At 43.4% G+C, this 21,958-nt stretch overlaps 1 protein-coding gene across 1 annotated transcript in view; it reads left to right on the top strand.

Moving 5' to 3' along the window:
* Window positions 1-21,958, top strand: part of ACTN2 (actinin alpha 2) — a 65,317-nt gene that overhangs the window by 19,070 nt on the left and 24,289 nt on the right. Inside the window, exons 2-7 of the mRNA XM_045877775.3 lie at window positions 6,534-6,648; window positions 7,546-7,665; window positions 8,441-8,527; window positions 12,576-12,663; window positions 14,307-14,385; window positions 18,025-18,106. Coding sequence (XP_045733731.1) covers window positions 6,534-6,648; window positions 7,546-7,665; window positions 8,441-8,527; window positions 12,576-12,663; window positions 14,307-14,385; window positions 18,025-18,106 — 571 coding nt within the window. The remainder of the gene's footprint in view (window positions 1-6,533; window positions 6,649-7,545; window positions 7,666-8,440; window positions 8,528-12,575; window positions 12,664-14,306; window positions 14,386-18,024; window positions 18,107-21,958) is intronic.

Below are 21,958 nucleotides of genomic sequence, written 5' to 3'. Positions count from 1 at the left end.
TATGTAGTGGTCTTATTCCCTTTTAATTTAAACCCCAAAGCAACTCAAGTTTCTTTGAATTGCCATCACCGACTGCTGTTCTTTTGTGTTTCTGTCGCATGTGTATTTGTTTTTGTTTTTCTTTTTTTAAAGATTTTATTTATTTGAGAGCGAGAATGAGAGAGAGAGCATGAGAGGAGGGAGGATCAGAGAGAGAAGCAGACTCCCCGCTGAGCAGGGAGCCCCCTGCCATGTGGGACTCGGTCCTGGGACTCCAGGATCATGACCTGAGCCGAAGGCAGTCGCTTAACCGACTGAGTCACCCAGGTGCCCCGCATCTGTATTTGGGAAGTAGTTTGCATTCTCTTTCATTTATCATACATCACGGTCAGCTAGTTGAATTAGGTGCACAGTGCATTCCGTGGGGGAAGCAGCAAGTCACAGGGGAGAGGGGCTGACTCACCCACACCGGACTCTCAATGGGTCACAGAGCCAGGAATCAGGTTTTAGGGCCGCTGTGTTTCAGGGGGTGCTAAACTGAGCTGTCGCCTGCCGTGTTATCTAGCAGGATCTTGGAGACTCAGCAGAGATTTGTGGGCAGAGAACAAAAGGGCTGCCCCCCGTGTAGTTAGTTGCCTGGTTATACAACTCATGAGAACATGAGGGCTCCAGATGGACTTCCAAGACATCTTACAATTGGTTGCAACACATGCAGGATCCTTAGAATGGACACTTTGATGCTGACACACTTCTCTCTCTTTGGTTGAATTTTTAAAATGTCGCGTGAGTAGTTGAGAGGTGTACCTGGGCACTTGGCAACCTTGAAGGTTTGGAATCTTTTTCCAGATCAGATGATTTAGGCTGACCAGTCATCACCGTGAGTGGCTTCTGGGTCCAGAGAACTTCCTTAAAGTTTTTACAAGATGGTTACGTGTCTGAATATTTAAACTTAAGGCCATGCTGCTATGGCCTCGTTATAGGGATCACCCAGTGCGCATCCTCACCTGGTGTGTGGACTGGGATCTCTCAGCTGAGGGGATTGTGAAGCTTTGTTGTGAACCAGAAAGTTCTGCTTCTGCCAGCTACGTGGGGCAGGAATTTCTGCCCTCTCTGTGCAGTGTCTCCTTCTTAAACCCTAAAGCTGAGATCACGTTTACTTCCGAGGAACAGCTCTGACCTCCTCTCCTGCCTTAATCGGAGAGTTTAAGGGGGCAGCTTTCTAGATGCTCCCCACCTCCTTACTTTTCAAATATTTTTTAAAAACCCAGGTAAGTGATTAGAAGGAATCTTGCCAGATTGGAAGTCTGTGAGGTGGAAAATAACACACCCTTAAAGTGATTCTTGTAAATAGCAAAATACATGGAGCATTTTTAGAAAATGAACTTAAACCACAGAGTGCTTTCTGCTAGTTCTACGCGAGAATGTGTTCAGAACCAACGTAATAGGTAGTGTTGGTCAGCCAACTTTTATCATTGTTCTCCTCCTGATAACCTTTTGAACTGGTTCCTAGAGTTGATCATAACAATTATTATCCCCCCTCCCTTTTTTTTTCTGTAGCTGGGAAAGTGTCAGGACATGAAGGACAAATAATTGCATGGTGTCCGAGTCAGAAATAGAATCTGAGTTCTGAGCCACAACTGCAGGCTGGACCGGGCTCGACCTCCCCGACTCCTGGGGCCCGCTCGTCCCACCCCACAGGATGCAGGCCAGGATCAGCTCGGCGAGCCTCCTGATGCCTTCACTCACTGAGGAAAGCAAGCTGTAGGCAATCTCAAAATCACAGAACACTTTGACAGTGCCCCAAACCATTTGGGACCTGACAGATAAGCTGTGTGATAATCGGTGGGCTTGAAAGCTGAGAGCTTCTTCAGAACTTCCTACCCGCCCCCCCCACCCCGAGCTTCATACTGTGGGCTCTGTCCGAATGTCCCAGCCCTCAGCAGGCCCCGTTCTCTTCCCTTCAGAAAAACCCCACAAGCTTTTCTGAGTACCCATTTTGGGAAATGGGATCTGAAATTAGTATTTTATGTCATTATTATCAGAGGAAAAGCTAGTGTAAAAAGTATAAAGGAAATTTATAGATGTTGTCTTGCCGTATTTTTGGTTTGAAGAAAACAGAATAGTAAGTTGAACAGATCGTCTTAGAGGAGACAGACCAGGCCTAGAACCTTATTTCTGAAAAGAATTAATAATTATCTGCTAGCATGAAATGATCTCGTGTTCAGACAACTGTGTCAGACACAAGATTGATTTTTTTTTTTTTTGGTCTTTATCTGGGTAATAATCTCTTCCAGGTAGAGATATGAACTCATGTTATGTAAATCATTTTGATTAAAAGACCTTTCTTCCCTTCTCTCTGTGGAAAAGTCTACAATGTAGGCTGTTATGTCTATAGGCTTAATTAACTTAAAAAGAAACCAAAAGCAAATGGATATCATTCAGTAATAGGCTTATCTCAACATGTCAGTAAAGATACGGTACTTTCTTTGCCATTATGCACGCTGGGCTGATTGTCATAGAATTTAACTTTGAGAAAGACGATAGGTTCACAGTTTTTGTGGACTAGGGACTTTGCCAGTAGGTTCTTCAGGAAAGAAGGAATGGCCTGACCTGCCAGTGAACGAGACTAACACTTCTTGCTAATGCTACTCATGGGAAACTCCTTCCACTGGTATTATCAACCGCCATGTTTTGGGTGTTGAGGAACGTTTTCTGGGCCTCTAGATTGTGTTCAGGAATATAACAGAGGAGGGACTGAGGATAGTCTGAGTATCTTTCAGACTTCCTGCATGAAAACATAATACTACGAGCCATGGAAACACAGCCTTAATCTCTGGGCCCTTCTCCTTTGCACCCTGTTGTGTGCAGAGATTTTGTGCCACAGCCAAGGTGGGCCTCTATGGGCCCAGAGACCAATCTGCACCCGTAGGACCACCCATCCTGGCCAGTGCCTCCTGGGTTGTGATTCCTTACGTTTGGGGCAGAGATGCCGACATTAGTTCCTGTTGTCTGAGGAATATACATTTGGAGGCAGTGCCTTCCTCTGATTTTCCATCTTTTCTCCGTGTGTCTTGAACACCCTTTCCCTTCGTTTTCTCGTGAGCTTCTTTGGAAGGTGTTAAGAACCACAGATATCAGCCTTTCTCTTCTGGAGATTCAGATCTTCCTTAACTCACGTTGGGGTTATATCTGGATAACCCCATGGTAAGTTAAAAATATCTCAAGTCAAAAATACATTCACTGCACCTGGGTGGCTCAGTCGGTTAAGCAACTGCCTTCGGCTCAGGTCATGATTCTGGAGTCCTGGGATCGCGTCCCACACCGGGCTCCCTGCTCAGCGGGGAATCTGCTTCTCCCTCTCCCACTCCCCCTGCTTGTGTTCCCTCTCTTGCTGTCTCTCTCTGTCAAATAAATAAATGAAATCTTTTAAGAAAAAATACCATATGGGGGCACCTGGGTGGCTCAGTCGGTTAAGTGTCTGCCTTCAACTCAGGTCATGATCCCAGAGTCCTGGGATGGAGCCCCGCATCGGGCTCCCTGCTCCGCGGGAAGTCTGCTTCTCCCTCTCCCACTCCCACTACTTGTGTTCCCTCTCTCGCTGTCTCTCTCTGTGTCAAATAAATAAATAAAAATCTTAAAAAAAAAAAAAACTGTAAATAGAATGAAAGTTAAACATTCTGATAAAGCTTAAAATTCCTTTCCAGAGTGCACTGGCCTCTTTGCAAAGCTTTATCCCAGAGCTGGCGGGGGTTCTTTTTCACATTTAAGTTGGTTACTTACCACCTTTATTGGCTCTTAGGAATGCTCATTAAAGATAGGGACACTTCATTAGACCCAACTAAGTAAACTGACCTTTTAGATTAAATCTGTTCTCCGGATTTGCACAAAGGAATTATTACCTGTGGTAAATTACCTTCGTTGGGGGTATACCTATCAAAAGGTAGTATCAGACAGGCTTCCCCAGTGTTTCATAGCGGGGTCAGGATGCTTGCAGCTTTGGGGTTATATTCAGAAGTGTTTCTGCCACTTTTATTATTATGACACTTGGGACTTAAGTAACATGGTAAGAAGATAAGGTACTTTGCAGCAGCCGTAGTTGCTCATTTTTAAGTCGCATCTAAATAAAGGCAACTCTATAAATATTTTATGTCATTATATTTTTCTGTCAATTCCATTTTTAAAAATCACAACGTGTTTTCTTGTGCCTTTCCCAAAAGGTTGGGTGTATGATTAGTCTCAGTATTGTCAGTTAAAATAAAACAAAATAAAACCCAAACATGTTTAAAGTCGTTTTGCTTGTGGAAAATGGGGCCTAGGATGTGTTTTATTGAGAGGTAACTGTCTAGAAACCACCTCAATGTCTATCCACAGGGAGCTAGTTACATAAAGTATGGTGTATGCACTACAGTGGAATATTATGCGACCATAAAAAGGAATGATCTGTACTGATACGGAATGACCTCTAGGTTGTATTTTTTATGTGGGTAAAAAAAAAAAAAAAATCCAGGTGCAGAACAATGTCTATATTCTGATATGGATTAAAGGACAAAAAAAAAAAAAAAGCAGTGTGTGTCTGTGTACTTACATATGTATCAGAGATCCTTGAAGAGATAACATGCAAAACTGAATGTTCCCTCTGGGGAACAGAACTAGGTACCTGGGAATAGGAAGACAGGGACACTTTTCATTTTATCCCCTTTTTGTGACCCTTGAATTTTGAGCTAGGGAAATGGATCGCCTATTCAAAAAGTAAATAGATAAAACTAATATTGAAATAAATACATGATAGACTCTTCCTAACAATCTTAGCTTCAGATTCCAAAGTTTGGTTACCTAGGGCAGCACTGTCCCATCCAGCTTTCTGTGATGCTGGAATGTTCAGTATGGGCACCATCCAGTTCAGTAGCCACCAGCCCCCTGCAGCTTTTGAGCACTTGAAAGGTGGCTTATGCAACTGAGGAACTAGAATTTTTAATTTCCTTTCATTTTAGTTAATTTACACTTAAATAGCCACCCATGGCTAGTGGCTACCATATTGATAGGGGGTAGATCTAGAGTATATGGTTTCGAATATCTCTTCTGTTTTGAGCTGACTGAAGTTTAGAGGTGTTTTAGGAGAAATAATTATTCTTTTAGGGTCTCAGTAAAATGAATTTTTTAAGTCCAAGAAAATGCCTACATTCTTTTTGCCCTCGAGCTTAATGCCATTGCATATTTGTTGAAATAAGTGACTGTTAGATTTGAAAATCTTTATTATCCAGGAAAATCATTTTTATGGAAACAGTATCTTCTTGTGGTCTTGCATGGAAGCTGTCTGTTTTTTAGGGATTCATTTTCTCTTCTGTAACACAGACCCTATTTGCGTGTCTCCCCACAGAGTAACGTGCTGGGCACTTTGTTCTTGAGTCCCACAGCTGTTGTGACACAAGGGGACAGTTTGCATTCTTAGCCAGCAGCTGCCAGAGCCCTTCTAAAATGGTTTTGGCAGGAAATAATGCACAAGTGGAAACCAAGTTAAAAGTAGCTTGAAAAATAAACAGAATGACTTTGGATGCCGCTTAATACATAGTCCATCTTTCCACTGAAGATTGTCTTTGTGATTTGTTAACATGGCTAGACTGTGAGCCCTTCCATGGCTGGGCTGTATCTAATTGTCTTTGAAATCCAAGGTCTAGCCCAGGGCCTGGCATATGCCAGGAGGAGGTCATTATTACTATTATTATTATCATTCTTTTTAATGATTGACTATACTGCAAATTTGTTTAATTAATTTAGTTACTAGCATAACACTGTTGTGCATTCAGGATAAACTAAGATAATTAGTGGTTTTGGGTCCCTCCTCTCTTTTCCTATCTACGACACAACACCGCCCACCCTCTGCTCTGAAGTAAGACGTTATGAACATTATTTAAACATTATTTATTCAATCCATTCTGTAAGGAAGCTTATTTTTGTTGCATGCAGGGAATAAGCACACTCTCATTTAGTCCGTATCTCCTACAAAGTAGGAGGTTTTCAGAAGGTGAGGGCATAGGTGTGAATGTGGTACCTTTTTATTTTTTTATTTTTATTTATTTATTTTTTAAAGATTTTATTTATTTATTTGACAGAGAAAGACACAGCGAGAGAGGGAGCACAAGTAGGGAGAGTGGGAGAGGGAGAAGCAGGCTTCCCGCGGAGCAGGGAGCTCGATGCGGGGCTCGATCCCAGGACCCCGGGATCATGACCTGAGCCGAAGGCAGATGCTTAACGACTGAGCCACCCAGGTGCCCAATGTGGTACCTTTTTAAACCGAAGGCACAAATCCCTCAGGCTGGCATATCAAATAAATGATTTTTTGGAGGGGGGAGGTTCTGAAAGGGGAAACTACTAAAATCTTACTGTAGGCCTCACGTCATTCTTTCCGCCAAAGTCTGCTTGCTCTAGAAGACCCCAGGAGCTCCAGCCTCTTAGACTCCCTGGAGTGTGTAGGATGTCAAGTGTTGTCTGCATGGGAGGGGGTGGGGTTGCCTGCTGATGGGGCTGTGCCAAGCAGTGTTTGGTTCTCGTTGCAGACCTTCACTGCCTGGTGTAATTCACACCTAAGGAAAGCTGGTACCCAGATTGAGAACATCGAGGAAGACTTCAGGAATGGCCTCAAGCTCATGCTGCTTTTGGAAGTCATTTCAGGTTGGTGTTAGACATTAAGTAGGTGTCCTAGCCCACCCTGCGCGTCCGTGCGTGAGCTCTAGCGATGCATCTATTTAGAGATAACTGCTTCAGAAGTTCCCTTTGACCCTGGCTGGGCCAGAACATGGCAGAGAATGCCTTTCCAAAGAGCAGTCTGTCTGGAGTTATTTTTCTGTTCTGAAAAAGGAGTAAATTCTGTTTAAAATTGACTTATTAAAATCATGTTTGCATCACCTGCCTCGAAACAAAATGAGAAAGAAAAAATGACCTATGCAACTCCCCACCATGCTGCCCTCCCTGCTCTAAACTCAGTGAGTGCATCTCCCAGACATTGTCTTCCATGCAGAATGCCAGAATACATGTTGGCATAACTCTGAAAACATGAGCTCAGATCCCAGAGGGGTTATGTTTTGCCCTGAATTTCAGTTGGCTGGTTTAGACTTTGGATGAGAGAAGGGATCTCCCTTGAAGTGTGACTGGGAGGACGATGGCAAGTCTGCCCTGCTCCATATATCTTCATAATCAGCTATCTGTGATGAGCCCTGGCAGCCACCGCTGTGATTTGGACCAGGCTCTCCCGACTTCCTCTAATAGCTAGTCAGCAACTTCAAAGGCTCCCAGGATGCCAACCAGCCTTCCTCTATACCCCTTTGTAAGTTGGCCTGTAGACCCAATTGGATTCTCCCAGCAGATCTGAAAAGCATATGGGTCTGTGCTGGTCCATTGGTCTTGAAAGTTGTTTTGGTTATGGTCTCTCCATACTGTGGTTTACAGACACCAGAGACCCATCAGAAACGGTCACATTTAAGGAAGCGTGGACTCTGAATTTTGGCATCTCGATTCTGTGTCACGGGGTTATTTTCTCTGTGTCTACGCTATTCTTTCTCCATCCGACAGGGGAAAGACTGCCCAAACCTGACCGAGGAAAAATGCGGTTCCACAAAATTGCTAATGTTAACAAGGCCTTGGATTACATAGCCAGCAAAGGCGTGAAACTGGTGTCCATCGGGGCTGAAGGTAAATGAGGTGTAATAGGAATGACCCTGTCTGCTACATTGACCTCCCAGTGGAGGGTGGGTGGGCCTGCAACTGGGCAAATTCCTCCCACCACTTATGGTGCTTGCTTCATGTCAGGCTGTCTGCTAGGCTCTGGGGTACAGAGACGAGAAGAAGAAGTACCAGAAAGGGCAGACCAGGCTCTAGGATCATTTGTAAAAAATAGAGTCAAATATAATGCTGTCTTCTTCAGCCTGATAATTGGGATGAGAAAGAGCTTAACCTTCCTGGTGACTCTTAAGAAGAGCTAATTAGTAGGAGAGAAGTGACCTATTCATTCTCTGGGAGATTGGGAGCCCCAGTGAGTTTGGCAGGAGCTGAGATGACTCTGCTTCTTTATACAGCTGAGTGCCATGACCTTGGCCCACCTGGGGAGCGCTGGAAGGATCATGGTGAAGATGAGCCTGTGTTCTCTGAACTTGATTACTTAGAACCTTGGCGCATCTAGTCCTTAAGCTTTGGGAACTCTTGGGTTGTTTTCAGTGATTATGCATTTGCAAGATACGTGCTTATTATTAACTCAGAATTCGTTTAAACCAGAGACATTTGGTTATGAATACTGTATAACTAGACACACTGCGACACTTATAAAAACATGAACTGGCCTTCCCATGTATATATCTATTTTCCAGTAGCTCTGAAGTCAGAACTTAGGGGAAACGTACAAGCTACAGGAAAAATTTATGCACTGGTTATGTTATCTTTACACAAATTTGTTGTTTTTTCTTTCCTAAAGAAATTGTGGATGGCAACGTGAAGATGACGCTGGGTATGATCTGGACCATCATCCTTCGCTTTGCTATTCAGGATATTTCAGTTGAAGGTAAAAGACCTGGTTGAAAATCTGATTGTATTAGGATACTTAGAGTAATTTGTAAATTGAATTTATAAAGTAGAATTTAAATAGGGCCCTGTAAAATTGAACAGTCATTTACATGATTTAATGAAAGATATGGGAGTTGGGTTTTCACAGGTTTTATATTTGTATGGGAAAGACCCCAGCAATACTGTTTCATTCATGGGGGTGGAATCGTTTTGGAAAAGATGAGCACATGTTCAGAACAGAAGTCGCTTTTTAAAATGAGCATTTTCTGAGCTTTTAATTGCTTATTATACTCACAGGTTCCCAACTCTAACAGTTCTGTAGACTTGCCGTTGAAACATTTTTTTTTTCAGGTGCAAAAAACCCATCAGTTGAAATCTGAGTTCATTCATTCCTTCACCCTCCCTCCCTACCTTCCTTCTCTGTCTCTGTGTCTGTCTCTGTCTCTTTCTTTCTCTTAACAAAATCTCCATTGTTATTGTATCTTTTGGCCTCACAACTGTTCCGTTGCTATAATAGAGTCATAGTCCTTGGCACTGCCGCTGAAGATGAAAATCTATAGTCTTTTACGCCCACGGTACTCCTAAATATTTTGATGAATTCAGCACTGTTGAAAAGTGTCAAATTGACGTTCGTAGAATTAGCACTCTGCAATACTATTTAGCCCTCGAATCACAAAATGTATAGCTGCAGAACATATTTGAAGGCGGTCTGAATTGTCCAACCAGTCAGCATCCTGTACTTTCATCACCTAACAGGTAACCAGGTACCTGAACGGTGAGGGGTGGGGGCGTTGTATATATTTCTGCCCAGGACGGAGTGCCCTCCGATGCAGGTCTTTGTAGGTAACGGTAGCTACTAATCAACCAGCAAACATTAAAAACCAGTAATTTACCTACTGTTGTACGGGATGGCATGAAGCCTAAGGTATTTACCCTTAAGGAATTTCTGACCCACTTAGATTATTTCCTTCTGGCCCCATTTGTGTCATCTAAAAATCCAAGGAAGATAGGATGATACTAAAATCTCAATAATTCAGCCTCAGAAATGACAGCCAGTTTGATTTAATAAACAGTCTGAATTTGAAAACTTTCATGCAATGTGCTTTTATTAAAGAACATTCATTTCATTCTAGTGAAAATAACAAGATGCTTCTTAAAAGTTCTTGCTTTATTAAAAAAGAGTAATTTGTAATAATTTTACCAATTTTATATGCTTCCAAATTTAAATATTTGAACAGTTGAGGCCCCCCTTAAAGAACAAATATTATTTTTTTAAAAATCTTATTCACACGATTGCATTTGCTAGACTAGTGAATCATTTTCCCACAAATATTACAGAGGTTGTTGCAGGGTTTTTCTGATTGGTTACAAATTTCACATTAGTGATAATATTAATTTAGAACTTCTATTTGAAGTGTGGCTATGAGTGGTATTATCCATTATTCATTTTCCCTAAAGTGATTAATAATGTGTCCCAAATAAGATAATAAAATCACAATATTTTGTGAAATATCACAATAAAAAGATGTATTAATCTGCTTTTCAAAAGACTAAGAAATTGAACATTCAAAAGTGGGAATTTGATTAGCAAAGTCCCTAGATTTCTTCCAAGTTGATGTCTTTCAGGAGGTAGTTGGCTGACTTACTTTTTTAAAAAATTTTATTTATTGTTTTACTTTTTTGGAGTCATTTCTTAACAACCTCACTGAATTTCTGGAGGTCTATAGAAAGATGATCTTAGTTTATTTTAATGATGTGTAGCATGTGCAAAAAGACATTGTTATTATGATTGAATTCTTTGAAAAGCCAGTCTCTTTCCGGAGGATGATGGATTTCTTCCAGGAAATAAAATGAGAGATTAAATACACCTGCTAGTGAGGGTGGTCCCGATGTACGTGGATGGGGTTCCTTGGTGCATCCTATGGTATTTTGTGATGGAATGAAAAATGGCACTACGTATTTATAATGTGCTTTTCACACCATGATTTTGTGTGTGTCAAAAGGCCATGTTTCAGATTTAAGCTATCCTGGCAGGGAGTGGGGTATACCACAGCCAGGGACATAATAGGCCTGGTTAGGAAAACCTAACAATGGGCTTGGGGTGGGAGAGATTCCTTTTTGATTAGGTTAGCCAGTGAAATAAGGAGAAATTCCTTTTTGATTAGGTTAGCCATTGAAATAAGGAGAAAACTTCGACATTCATTGCCTCGGAGTATTCAGACATATCCAGACAGAAATTAGGTGAAACTCCGTGAGTGGCAAATTTAAACTTCAGTAGCAGTTACGAGATTGTATTGATCTGCTTTACTTCTGTTTGCCTTTCTAGCCGAAATTTCATTTAAACTTTGTAAAATACAGTGTGTTATTTCCTTCTGATGTACTTTTTCTTATTGGTTACATTGGTCGGGACCCCAAAGGCAGGCAGTATGGAGTTCCATTTTTCAACATTTTTACCGGTTAATATTTGAATAAAGTCTTAGAACTCTCCGTTGGTTTTCCCAATAAGATTTTCTAGAAAAGACATGAATAGGAGTCATTCAAATGATTCCTGTAGCACATGAAAAATTTGGGGAGTGTGTTTATTTCAACTGGGTTATGGGTCACAGGAAAGTCTGAACTAGAATGGGCAATTTAGATAAATAATTACAGAATGCTTTTTACAGAGAGGAAAAAAAAAATCAACTTTAAATCCTTACTAAAATGGAAGGCCAGGGCCCAATGTTAGTCAAGAGTCCACGTGTTTATAGGGGTTTTCTAAATTGTTAGCCCTTAAATACAGGCAGAATCCTAGATTTTGGGAGTGGTTTTGAGGAGCTGTTTAGATGCATGTAATTTTGGGTCCTCCAAGAAGCCAGTGCCAGGTGGGTGTTAGACGCTGTCTTAGTTGGCTTGGGCTGTAACAAAATACCATAGACTGAGTGGCCCGACCAACAGAAATTTATTTTCTCATGGTTCTAGAGGCCGGAAGTCCAAGATCAGGGTGCCAGCATGGTCCATTTCTGCTAAGGACCTTCATGTTGGCTTGTAGATGGCCGCCTTCTTGCTCCATCCTGCAGGGCAGAGGGGGAGGAAGAACCCTCTTCTCAGAAGGGCTCTAATCCCATCAAGGGAGCCCCACCCTCATGACCTCATCTAACCCTAATTGCCTCCCAAAGCCTCCATCTCTAAATAAGGTCAGGGCTTTAACATAGGAATTGGGGGGGGGGGGTAGGGGAATACAAACATTTAGTCCAGGTCAGACATACCAGAGATTCGTTGGAAGAAATGCCTATGAAGAACCGAAAATGGCCGAGAGAGAACCTTCAGTCCAGTGCACCTGGCCAACACTTGTATGGGAGAAGGAAAGGGAGGGCTGCGGGGAGAAGGGTCTGATGGGGAGCCCTTCAGCCTGGGCCGCTCTGAGGAGCTGCACACACGCAGGAATGGCCCAGCTCCCGTGCCCCTCCCTCCCTCAGTTGTGGGCTGGAGCAGCACGAGGAGGTATGGCCTCCGGGGAATGCAGGGCTGGATTCTGAGTGTAGCAGCTGGGACCTCTGTGGCCTGCCCTGCTCTACCCCGGGGGCCTGTTGTTGTTTCTACTTGATCAAAACTCAGGTGGCCAAACCTGAAACGTACTAATGAAAGCCTTTTGGTATTATAAAAATCACCGGGTAAGGGAATAAATCGGAGACACAGCGGCCTCTGTGAATTCCATTGACCTAAGACTATAAGAGAATCAAATGACAGGTTAGTGAGGTCATAAACTAGTGAGGAGGAGTAGTTTTTAAACGAAACTTTAAAAGAAAAATGATTCATTGCCAACATCCCTGCAGCCTGGGTTTATGTTTATGACATCATAACTTGTGGTTGCTCTTGTGTTGGCCTTTTCAAGTCCCTTCCGTGTCATCAGCAGTCCGCCCCCGGGAGCAGGGTCCCAGCAGAGCTCATGAGAAGAGATGATGCATTTGGTGGTTGGCTCCCTGGGAGGTCTCTTTATCAGGTTCCCAGGCATTGTGTGCATTAAGTAGTATTTCCATGTGGACACTTTTTCTTGGCTGTCATTACAGAAACCTCTGCCAAAGAAGGTCTACTGCTCTGGTGTCAAAGGAAAACAGCTCCTTATAGAAATGTGAACATTCAGAACTTCCACACCAGGTGAGCAAGCTGGGCCCTGGGCTACTTAGATTCTCACTGGAGTCCTGGGAGGGCCATAGTTACGTATGCCAGGGTCTTCCGGCTCCTGCCTGAGACGCGTTTTTACGTCTGCCATGGACCCGAGGCTGTAGCATCTCTGATGCCTGAGATCTCTCCGGGGAACATGTCTGATTAAGACTTGAGGTGCTGGTAAAGCAGCGTAGTCCCGCTAAGCACCCGAACAGGCCTTCACAACTTGGGGGTGCAGGCATGCACCTCACCGTGGCCTTCCCCCGCTGCTGGGGGAAGCTGACAGGTGTGGCTTCTCAGCGAGCAGGATACTGAGGCAGAGTCTGTATGTCCCCCTGATGTACTGTCTCCACTCCGATGCCTCCCTCAGTGCTACCCGGACAGACCCTTCCTCAGCCAGCTTTGTATGCTGGGGTTCAAGAGAAGGAGGAAACTCATGTTTGTAACATGACAGGAACCTGCATGAATGAAACCTAAATATAATCTCAGAGCATGGTTTTACCACTGGCTCTGTCATTATCATTTGTGAGTAGAAGAGTTGCCTGTATTTTCACCCTTTATATGGTGGGTTACCCAGGAATTGAAATGGGTCCCCAGCCACCATGGATAATCAGAGCCGCAAGGAAAAATGGGGGAGGTTCTCCTAGATAGACAAATATTATTAGAGTGTCTACCAAGTGTCAGGCACTGAGCCAGGCCTTGAGCGTACAAAGGTGGGAAAGCCTGTCCCTACAAGATGCTGTCTTTAGGACAGGAGGAGCCTTGAAGGAGAAGGCAGGCCTTCTGCTAGTGTGAAAGTCAACTTGCCTCTCATTGACCTTCTTGCTTTTCCTCCTTGGGCCCAAGATTGGCCCAAGCACTTCAGCTGTGTAGCCCCTGGGGTTTCTTTCTTCCCCTGACCCTTTGGGGAGCAGAACTCCCACTCACAGCCCTCGGTGAACCCCTGGTCACCCGGAGTTGTCTAGAGAACAGTTAGCGCGAGCGTCTCCGGGGAAACAGACCAGGAAGGAAGGTCCTCCTTGCTGAGTCCCTCGGGTGCTGACATGTCTTTGCCTTTTTGAAAACATGTAAAGAACATTATGAAGGAAGACAGAGGAGTCCCTGGGAGCTGATAGTGACTTTTTAAGTGTACTAAGGAACTTGGGGAGAAGTGAGTCCTGGACATTTCAGGATAGACATCCTTGTGTATGGTTATTGGGCAGGCCCTGCAGGAGCGTCCACCTCGGAGACTGGGAGGAGAGAGGGAGGGGGGTGTCGGGACCAGAGGGCATTGACCAGGGAGGAGGGCAGAGGTGGAGCAGAGGGCCGTTGCTGGTTCTCGAGGCCCAGAACCAGACCGGGCCAGGAGACGGGGAGGAGTCCCAGGCAAGGATGGGCCTGAAGCTGTAGAGGAAGAGAAGCCCAGGGGACCCCAGGAAGACCCCAGGAAGAAGGCTGGTGTTCAAGGAAGGGACCGCAAGGTCACTGGGTCAGCTAGACGGGCAGGGACATGGGGCCTTTGGCGCATTAAGTCAGACAGAAGGACATGAGGGGCCATGCGTCCCAAATTGCAGGCCTACGTCTGACCAAGGGCAGATCCTTGCCTTGCTTTCTCTCCATTAACGGGTGTTCCTGTTCTTCTCGACCATGCGCAGCTGGAAGGATGGCCTCGGACTCTGTGCGCTCATCCACAGACACCGGCCTGACCTCATTGACTACTCAAAGCTTAACAAGGTCATTCTGGGGGCCTGGCATGCTGTGTCCGCTCTGCCCCTCAGCATGTCGTCCTGAAAGTGAGCACATCAGCACTGAACTCACACAAACACGCAGGCTGCCACCAGCCGAGGCTCCCAGCTAGCCTTGCACGCAATGCAGATGGGAAAGACAGCCAGGAAAATACTTTGATTCATAATTAATTAATCACTAATATTAAATCGGGTGGGACAAGACCCAAAGCCAAGCCACCCTTTTGGCCCTTTAAATGAAGACACATTTGTCGGTTTGGCTTGATTTACTCTGAAGGTTTTTATTGATTTTACTTTCCCAGATTGTAAATATGAGAAAGGAAGCATATATGGGTTTTTTTGGGGGGGGGGGGAAGAAAGGTTCAAATACTCTAAGCCTTCTTTTTAAATTCCTTTTACCTTTTCTGAAGGATTTAGTTGCAGGCATTTTTACTCAGAACTGATTAACTTACTTCTCACATGAGGGACATTTTATCATTATCTTGCGATCGAGAGAAGATATTCGTTGTAGCTTTAGAAAAGAGTGTTTGAGAGCGCTTGACTGGCTCAGTCGGAAGAGTGTGCGACTCTTGATCTCAGGGTTGTGAGTTCGAGCCCCACATTGGGTGGAGAGATTACTTCAAAATAAAATCTTTTTTAAAAAAACTTTTTTTAAAAAGAAAAGGGTTTTTGTTATTAATTTTGGTTTTGCTCTCTTTAGAAAATTCAACTGACGACATTTTTGTTCTCTCCTTTTAAGCTTAAGCTTTAATGCACTTAAGTTTCAAATAGTCTCAGAACTCTTTCTTTAGAAAAGTAGTTTAAAAATGTAATCTGTGACAGAGAAAAGAAGTCCATGCCCCTTCTCAGCCTTGTGGCAGACATCTGTGCTGTAAAGATTTAGGACTAAAGGCATTGCCTGCCCCGAAAACATTGCCACAGGTGGTGGTTAGGGCACAGATCCTTCTAGTTGCTGGTGTGCTCAGTTGTCTGCTCACTGGAGTTGCCGTGTTGTGTGGAATCTGTCCCCGCATGCCACCCTCCCCTGTGTGCTCTGCATGGTCATTGGAAGAGGTCACTTTTGCCCCCTTTTTAGTTGTCACCTGCTCATTGCCTCTCTGCTGGCCCGTCTCCGATGACTGCAGGGGAGCTCATGGAGAAGTGACTTGTAGGGAAAGATGAATCCTACAGTTCCATAACAGAAGGTTGCCCAAGGTCCTCAACTTTTCAAAGCCCATATTCTCTTATTCTGGAGTTATTTTGATGTTTCAAACATGGAGACAGTGTATATTTTTTCAGTGCATCTCTGTCTCATTTGCAAAATGAAGGGATTGTTCTAGATCGAAGCAGTTTCATTAGCAGGTTAGAATGGTCAGGTTTTTTTTAGAAATGGTCAACAGACCATTGGCTATCGAAGATGAGCGAAAAATGATAGTAATGAGCAGTAGCAGTTAATACTTACATAGTTCTAGATTAGACTTTTATAAGTAAATACACGTGTTTTTTATATATGTACATATATATTCATAAGTATGTGACACATATCACACATATTTATATATGTCTATTAGTACATGTTCTTTTTTTTTTTTTTTTTAAAGATTTTATTTATTTATTTGAGACAGAGAGCATGAGAGAGAGCACATGAGAGGGAAGAGGGTCAGAGGGAGAAGCAGACTCCCTGCCGAGCAGGGAGCCCGATGTGGGACTCGATCCCGGGACTCCAGGATCATGACCTGAGCCGAAGGCAGTCGCCTAACCGACTGAGCCACCCAGGCGCCCTAGTACATGTTCTAATATGTATGTTACACATACATTTATTTTTTAAAGATTTTATTTATTTATTTGAGAGAGGGAGAGAGTGAGAGAGCACGAGATGGGGGAGGGTCAGAGGGAGAAGCAGACTCCCCGCTGAGCAGGGAGCCCGATGCGGGACTCGATCCCGGGACTCCAGGATCATGACCTGAGCTGAAGGCAGTCGCTTAACCAACTGAGCCACCCAGGCGCCCTACACATACATATTATTATGTGTATGTTACATATACATGCACATTCATTCAGTCTTCACAGTGCACAGTGAAATATAATGCACTGATGAAGTAGGTACTGTATTTATCCCAGTTTCACAGATGAAGGAAGTATAGAATTCAGCAATCTGCCCAACGTCACATGGCCAGTAGCTGAGGCAAGAAAATATTTCACTGTCATATTTTCTCTCTCTCAGTTATGGTATAAATGAGATAGTGTTCACAGAGTCTCAGAATCAATCTATTTTTAACGCTGAAATTTTTCTTATATATTTAAAACAAAAAGAAACTTGGCAATTTGGCTTTATAAACATATGTATAAAATACACAGGTAAGACTTACGTTATAATATGGCTTATTTTAATGATATGATTATATGCTTTGTTAAAACATTTACTTGAAAAAAATGTTTTGCCTGAAATGTATACTCTGTGAGGCCAGGAAACTTACTTGGGTTTCTTCATTGAGCCTCGTGAGTGTGTTTTTAAAGTCTGCCCTTTAAAATTACTTCAGCCTAGGGGCGCCTGGGTGGCTCAGTTGTTGGGCGTCTGCCTTCGGCTCAGGTCATGATCCTGGGGCCCTGGGATCAAGCCCTGCATCGGTCTCCCTGCTCAGCGGGAAGCCTGCTTCTCCCTCTCCCACTCCCCCTGCTTGTGTTCCCTCTCTCACTGTGACTGTCTCTGTCAAATAAATAAATAAAATCTTTAAAAAAAAAATTATTTCAGCCTATTCAAATGTACTCATTGTAAAGCATTGCAGTTTCTACAATGTTTAAGTGGCTTTGATGTTAAAATTCATTAAAGCCATCCCTGAACTAACACTAGTTTTCAGTTTGATTTTCTATCTTAACTACCCCCATCCCATTTCAGGTTTGTAATGATGTCTTAAGTGGATCAAAACAAGTCTTTAAATTTTTCGGTGTTTCAGTTATACACCTCTGGTTAAATCTATTTTGTTATATTATATAATATATATGTAAATATATATATTTAACCAATTTCACAGTGAAGATAAACATAATCTTAAGAACAAAAATTTTCTCACAGTTTTCATTAACAATTTCAGTCTTTGGCATCCTAGAAGCATAATTTTTGCATCTTGTGACCTTCTTTGGGGATCCAGAAGTTTCACCAACTAGCATATTTCCTTCTCTTTACCCCTCAGCTTATATTTATATTTAAAACAAAAGCATTGTACTAAGTATTCTCTGTGATCACCTTCCAGATCTGGAAAATGTCTGTTTCATGATTTCTTCTGGAATCATTTAAAGGTTGTTATCAATAGAGTTGAAAATCAGCTCGGAGTATTCGGAGTGTTCTTTCCAGCCCATGAGAAAAGATCTGACAGCTTTTCTCCTGTCTGCAAAACAGTTGTCCTCTTAAACCTTGGGCTCACATTTTGTGATTTGGAGTGTGCATGCATTGTGTGGGGTTCGTATCATTTTTGGTGTTTCTCTAAATGTTTGAAGTGACTGGAAAAAGATAAGAAGGAAGATTACTTACACTGTGGTGGTTATGTGCTTGGAGAGGTCTCCTTCTAAAAGTGAGGAGTGTAAAACACATTACTCATAATTCCTGTTCAAAAGATATATTCAAACACTTGCTCTGCTGTTTTTCATGCAGGATGACCCAATAGGAAATATTAACCTGGCCATGGAAATTGCAGAGAAGCACCTGGATATTCCCAAAATGCTGGATGCTGAAGGTGAGAGGAAAATTATGTTTACTGACCTACATAAAGTCTGTGGCCTAGTCATGCAGTGGCCGTGCAGTGGGGATTTATAAAACTTTGTGGCAAAGTTATATCTGATGTACTTAGGAATCTGAAGAAGTTTCTGTCATTGGCTGCAGGAGTGTGAAGAGCATTTCATTTGCAGCTCGTTCATGAATTCTTTTTAAAAATCCTGCTCAAAACCACACCAGCAAAACTATAGTGAAAGAATTTGGTAAAAGGTTCAGCTTTGGCAAAGAAACAGAATGCTTTAGTTTGTGATCTGCAAAGAAAAACTTACTATTTTTATTTTTGTAACAACACGCTGTTATTTTTCTTACCACATGGAGACAGGCTTAGCAAATAAATCTTCTTGTGAAGTGCTCAGGACTCCACAAGGAAAAACATCCTTCCTTCCAACCAGAAGTTAGAGAATCGGAATAGAGAATATGGAACATTTAGGCGTCCATGTACCTCTCAAACTTCCACGTTTCATTTTGGGTCTAAATTAAATTTAGTTTAGTTAGCTCTGAAAGAACGTCTAAGTATTTTGCAGCTGAGCATCACTCATGCTGGGGACTAGTTTTAAATAACTTTTGTGCCCTGTATATGTGATAAATTCGCACACCATAGAAAGCACAGATATGTGGAGACCATCCATTCATTTCACTTGTTCATGATTCACTTACCACTCAACAGACATAGATTGAGTGCCTACCATGAGCAAGACCTTCTGCTAGGTACTTCGGGAGAGAATGAGATGTATAAGGTAGGGTCCTGCCCTCAAGGAACTTACGTTGCTGTGTGTTTGTTGTTAATACTATTATTCCGTCATGGCCCATTTCTTCCCCTAATTGGCATTATTGGGGAAAAGCAAAGAACTTGATTATAGTCAATTGTCAATCTTCTGTTCCTCCTTATTGTTGGTGATTGTATTATAAATTATCATAAACTAGGTGGCTTGAAGCAACGGAATTTATTCTCTTATGATTCTGTAGGCTGTAAGTCTGAAACGAAGCTGTTGACAGGGCCATGCTTCCTCCAAAGCCTCTAGAGGAGGTTCCTTCCTTGTCTCTTCCAGCTTCAGAAAGCCCCATGCATTCCTTGGCTTCTGGTAGCATTACTCTTTCCTCTCTGTCTCTACTTCTCATTCCCTCTTTCTTATAAGGACATCAGTCATGTTAGATTAAGGATCTTCCCTACCCCAGCAGGACCGCATCTTAACTTGATTCTACCTACGAAGGCCTACTTGCAAATGAGGTCACATTCACAGCTACCAGGGGTGAGACCTAGGACTTCAGCATATCTTTTTGAGGGACACAGTGCAACTTATAACAGTGACCTTCAAAGTAGGATTCTAATTTTACCCATTCATTAATTTAACCATTTTAACAAACACCTGTATTATTGGGCATTAACACTTGAATACGCTCCTCCGAATCTGTTGATGGTTTTCAAAAACTCTTGAGAGGGAGAGAGTCAGTAAAATAATGAAGTAGCAACATAGAATAAATAGTTCCTTTTCCTTTTTTGTCTGTCTGTCCTCTCTAAGCTAAGTTTACATTTGTGTGGCATCTCCTTTGACCTTTCCATAGAGTAAATAACTACCCAGAGTGTACCCACTCGAATTAATAGCTAGGATACTAAAGAGAGAAGAAAACAGACAACATTTAGTAAATTAATGCCTCCCTAATACACTGCAATCGAGGGTGACTTCAGGGTCACCATCATATTCTTCTGGCCTGCTGACACACTTCTTAGTCGGTAGATTTTTCCTTAGCCCCTGAGTCCTGCTCTGGGCATGTGTCCATCCTGTGAATCCTTCCAGGCCAATGAGATACGCTGGTACTCCCTTCATTTCCTCCTCCCTTGTGACACATTTCCTTTTAAATGGTTCAGAAAAATGCTTACATACTATAGTATTTTCTGTGTAATTTCTCACGGGAATCTTCTGTCCATCATGAACTTGACTGACTTGGGTGTGGGGCTCACTGCAACAGGACTACCCAGCAGGTCTCCCTGCCTGTGACTCTCTGTATCCTTGCTACACCTGCCCTTGGACTTATCACTCCCACAGCGTTGTGTTAGCATGTCCTTGGTTCGGCCACGTCCTGAGCTGGCTGCCTCCTGTCACAATGCTTGTCCCTCCGGCACAGCCTTGCTGTTGACCTCAATTCCTGTCATTGTGTGGGGGCCTGGACCCTCAGTGGGGATTCTCAAGTAGCTCCTTGGGCCACTCTCCCATGAACTGTTACCCGTAGTAAACACTGGAGAAACTTGTCCTCCTCTTAACCATCTGCTGTGCTTTTTAAAAGGTTCTGGAAGTTGTTTCTCTATTTTCCTCCACAAACCTTTCCTTAAGGTGAGCACCAGGCTTGGGTTCCTGGGTGTGTAGGTTCTTTGTGGACTCGCAGAAGGGATCTTAGTTGACTCCCTCTGTGTCTGCAGCGGGAGAAAGTCTCAGGGAATGTTCTGTCACGTGCATCCTGTGGGCTTCCAGAACTCTGATTCTGGCCATGGATGTGACCTCCTTGCCCATTTAGGGCCCTTCTGCATTAGCTGTGTCCTTCTCTTTGGCAATTCTCAAAAGTACACAGAGAGCAATGACTTTGTAGGTCCGACTTCTTTGACTGGAGCCAACGTTTTAACCGCATAAGTGTGGGAGGGGTGCGGTGGGGAGATTCATTGCTTTGACTTCTCCGAGGCAGCACTTGGCCGAAGCCTGCGGGTGCTAGAACATCCGAGCAGTTAACCTTCTTTTCTCCACACAGATTTAGTATACACTGCCAGACCCGATGAGAGAGCCATAATGACTTATGTTTCCTGTTACTATCATGCTTTTGCTGGTGCACAGAAGGTGAGGATGTAAAACATGAATCACCACTCACCCTTCACCTTCTGTGTCTTAATTTTTTTTTTCCCAGTTGTTTTTCTCTTTTCCCCTCTCCTCTGAGTAAGGAGACCTGTCTGGTTCTGAGGAGACAGTCATTTGTCTTTTTTAGTCTAGTTTTCTTTGAAACTTACTTTCTGTCCATGCAGTAGTATGCTGTTCATGTTTGTTTTCCAGAAGATTCCATGCTGTGACACAACCCCACATCCTTTCTAGGCGTACCCTCTGAAAACCCGATGACTAGGCTTCACCCTTTAGGGAATTACACGGTCTCTTTTTAACTGCATTTTATCCAGTGACTGAACCGAGTTTAAAGTTAAAAAGCAATTCAGCAAACAGTGGTGTCGCCAAGGTGGAAGGAGAAAGGTTGTGTGTTCACACGGTCCTGTTTTCTCTTCCCGTTGGTGGTTTCGGCAGCTAATACAAACGGTAGCAAGAATCACAATAAGTACAAGCCGTGTCTGTCTTTCTCTTTAGAGGTTTTGTTACCCTTGGTGATTTCTGTAAATGGCAAGGTAAGTAGGCACAGAAGAGGTTAAAAGCCACGTCCTCTCCAGTGAGTCTTCCCCCCCCCCCCCCACCGCCCCACCCAGGAGCCAGAAAGCCTACAGGAAGGTGGGATGGGGAAGGGGCAGGAGAGAGGGGGCCCTGGGGCGCTGCCAGTGTTCCCAGCATGTCACTCCCAAGGCGAGACGTGTCACTCAGAGCAGCCGTGACAGAGGACCTGATATGGTCAACAGATGAGCGGACGTGGCCTCACGAGTCACTAGGAAGTGATAATAAGCCCTGCTACGTAGCACATGGTCCCTGTATTCATGCCTTGACTGCACTTGTAGAAGCTCATCACGGGGCGGGGGAGGCGGAAAGCCCTCAGCTTGATTATTAAAAAACAAAAACAAAACAAAAAACAACAACAACAAAAACATGCTGGTTCAAGTCATTCAAGCCCTTCTGTT

The sequence above is a fragment of the Mirounga angustirostris genome, unplaced genomic scaffold, assembly GCF_029215605.1.
Source record: "Mirounga angustirostris isolate CCGP_5_RB_7025 unplaced genomic scaffold, mMirAng1.0.hap1 SCAF_6, whole genome shotgun sequence".
Taxonomy (NCBI): domain Eukaryota; kingdom Metazoa; phylum Chordata; class Mammalia; order Carnivora; family Phocidae; genus Mirounga; species Mirounga angustirostris.
This window is presented reverse-complemented; position numbering and strand designations above follow the sequence as displayed.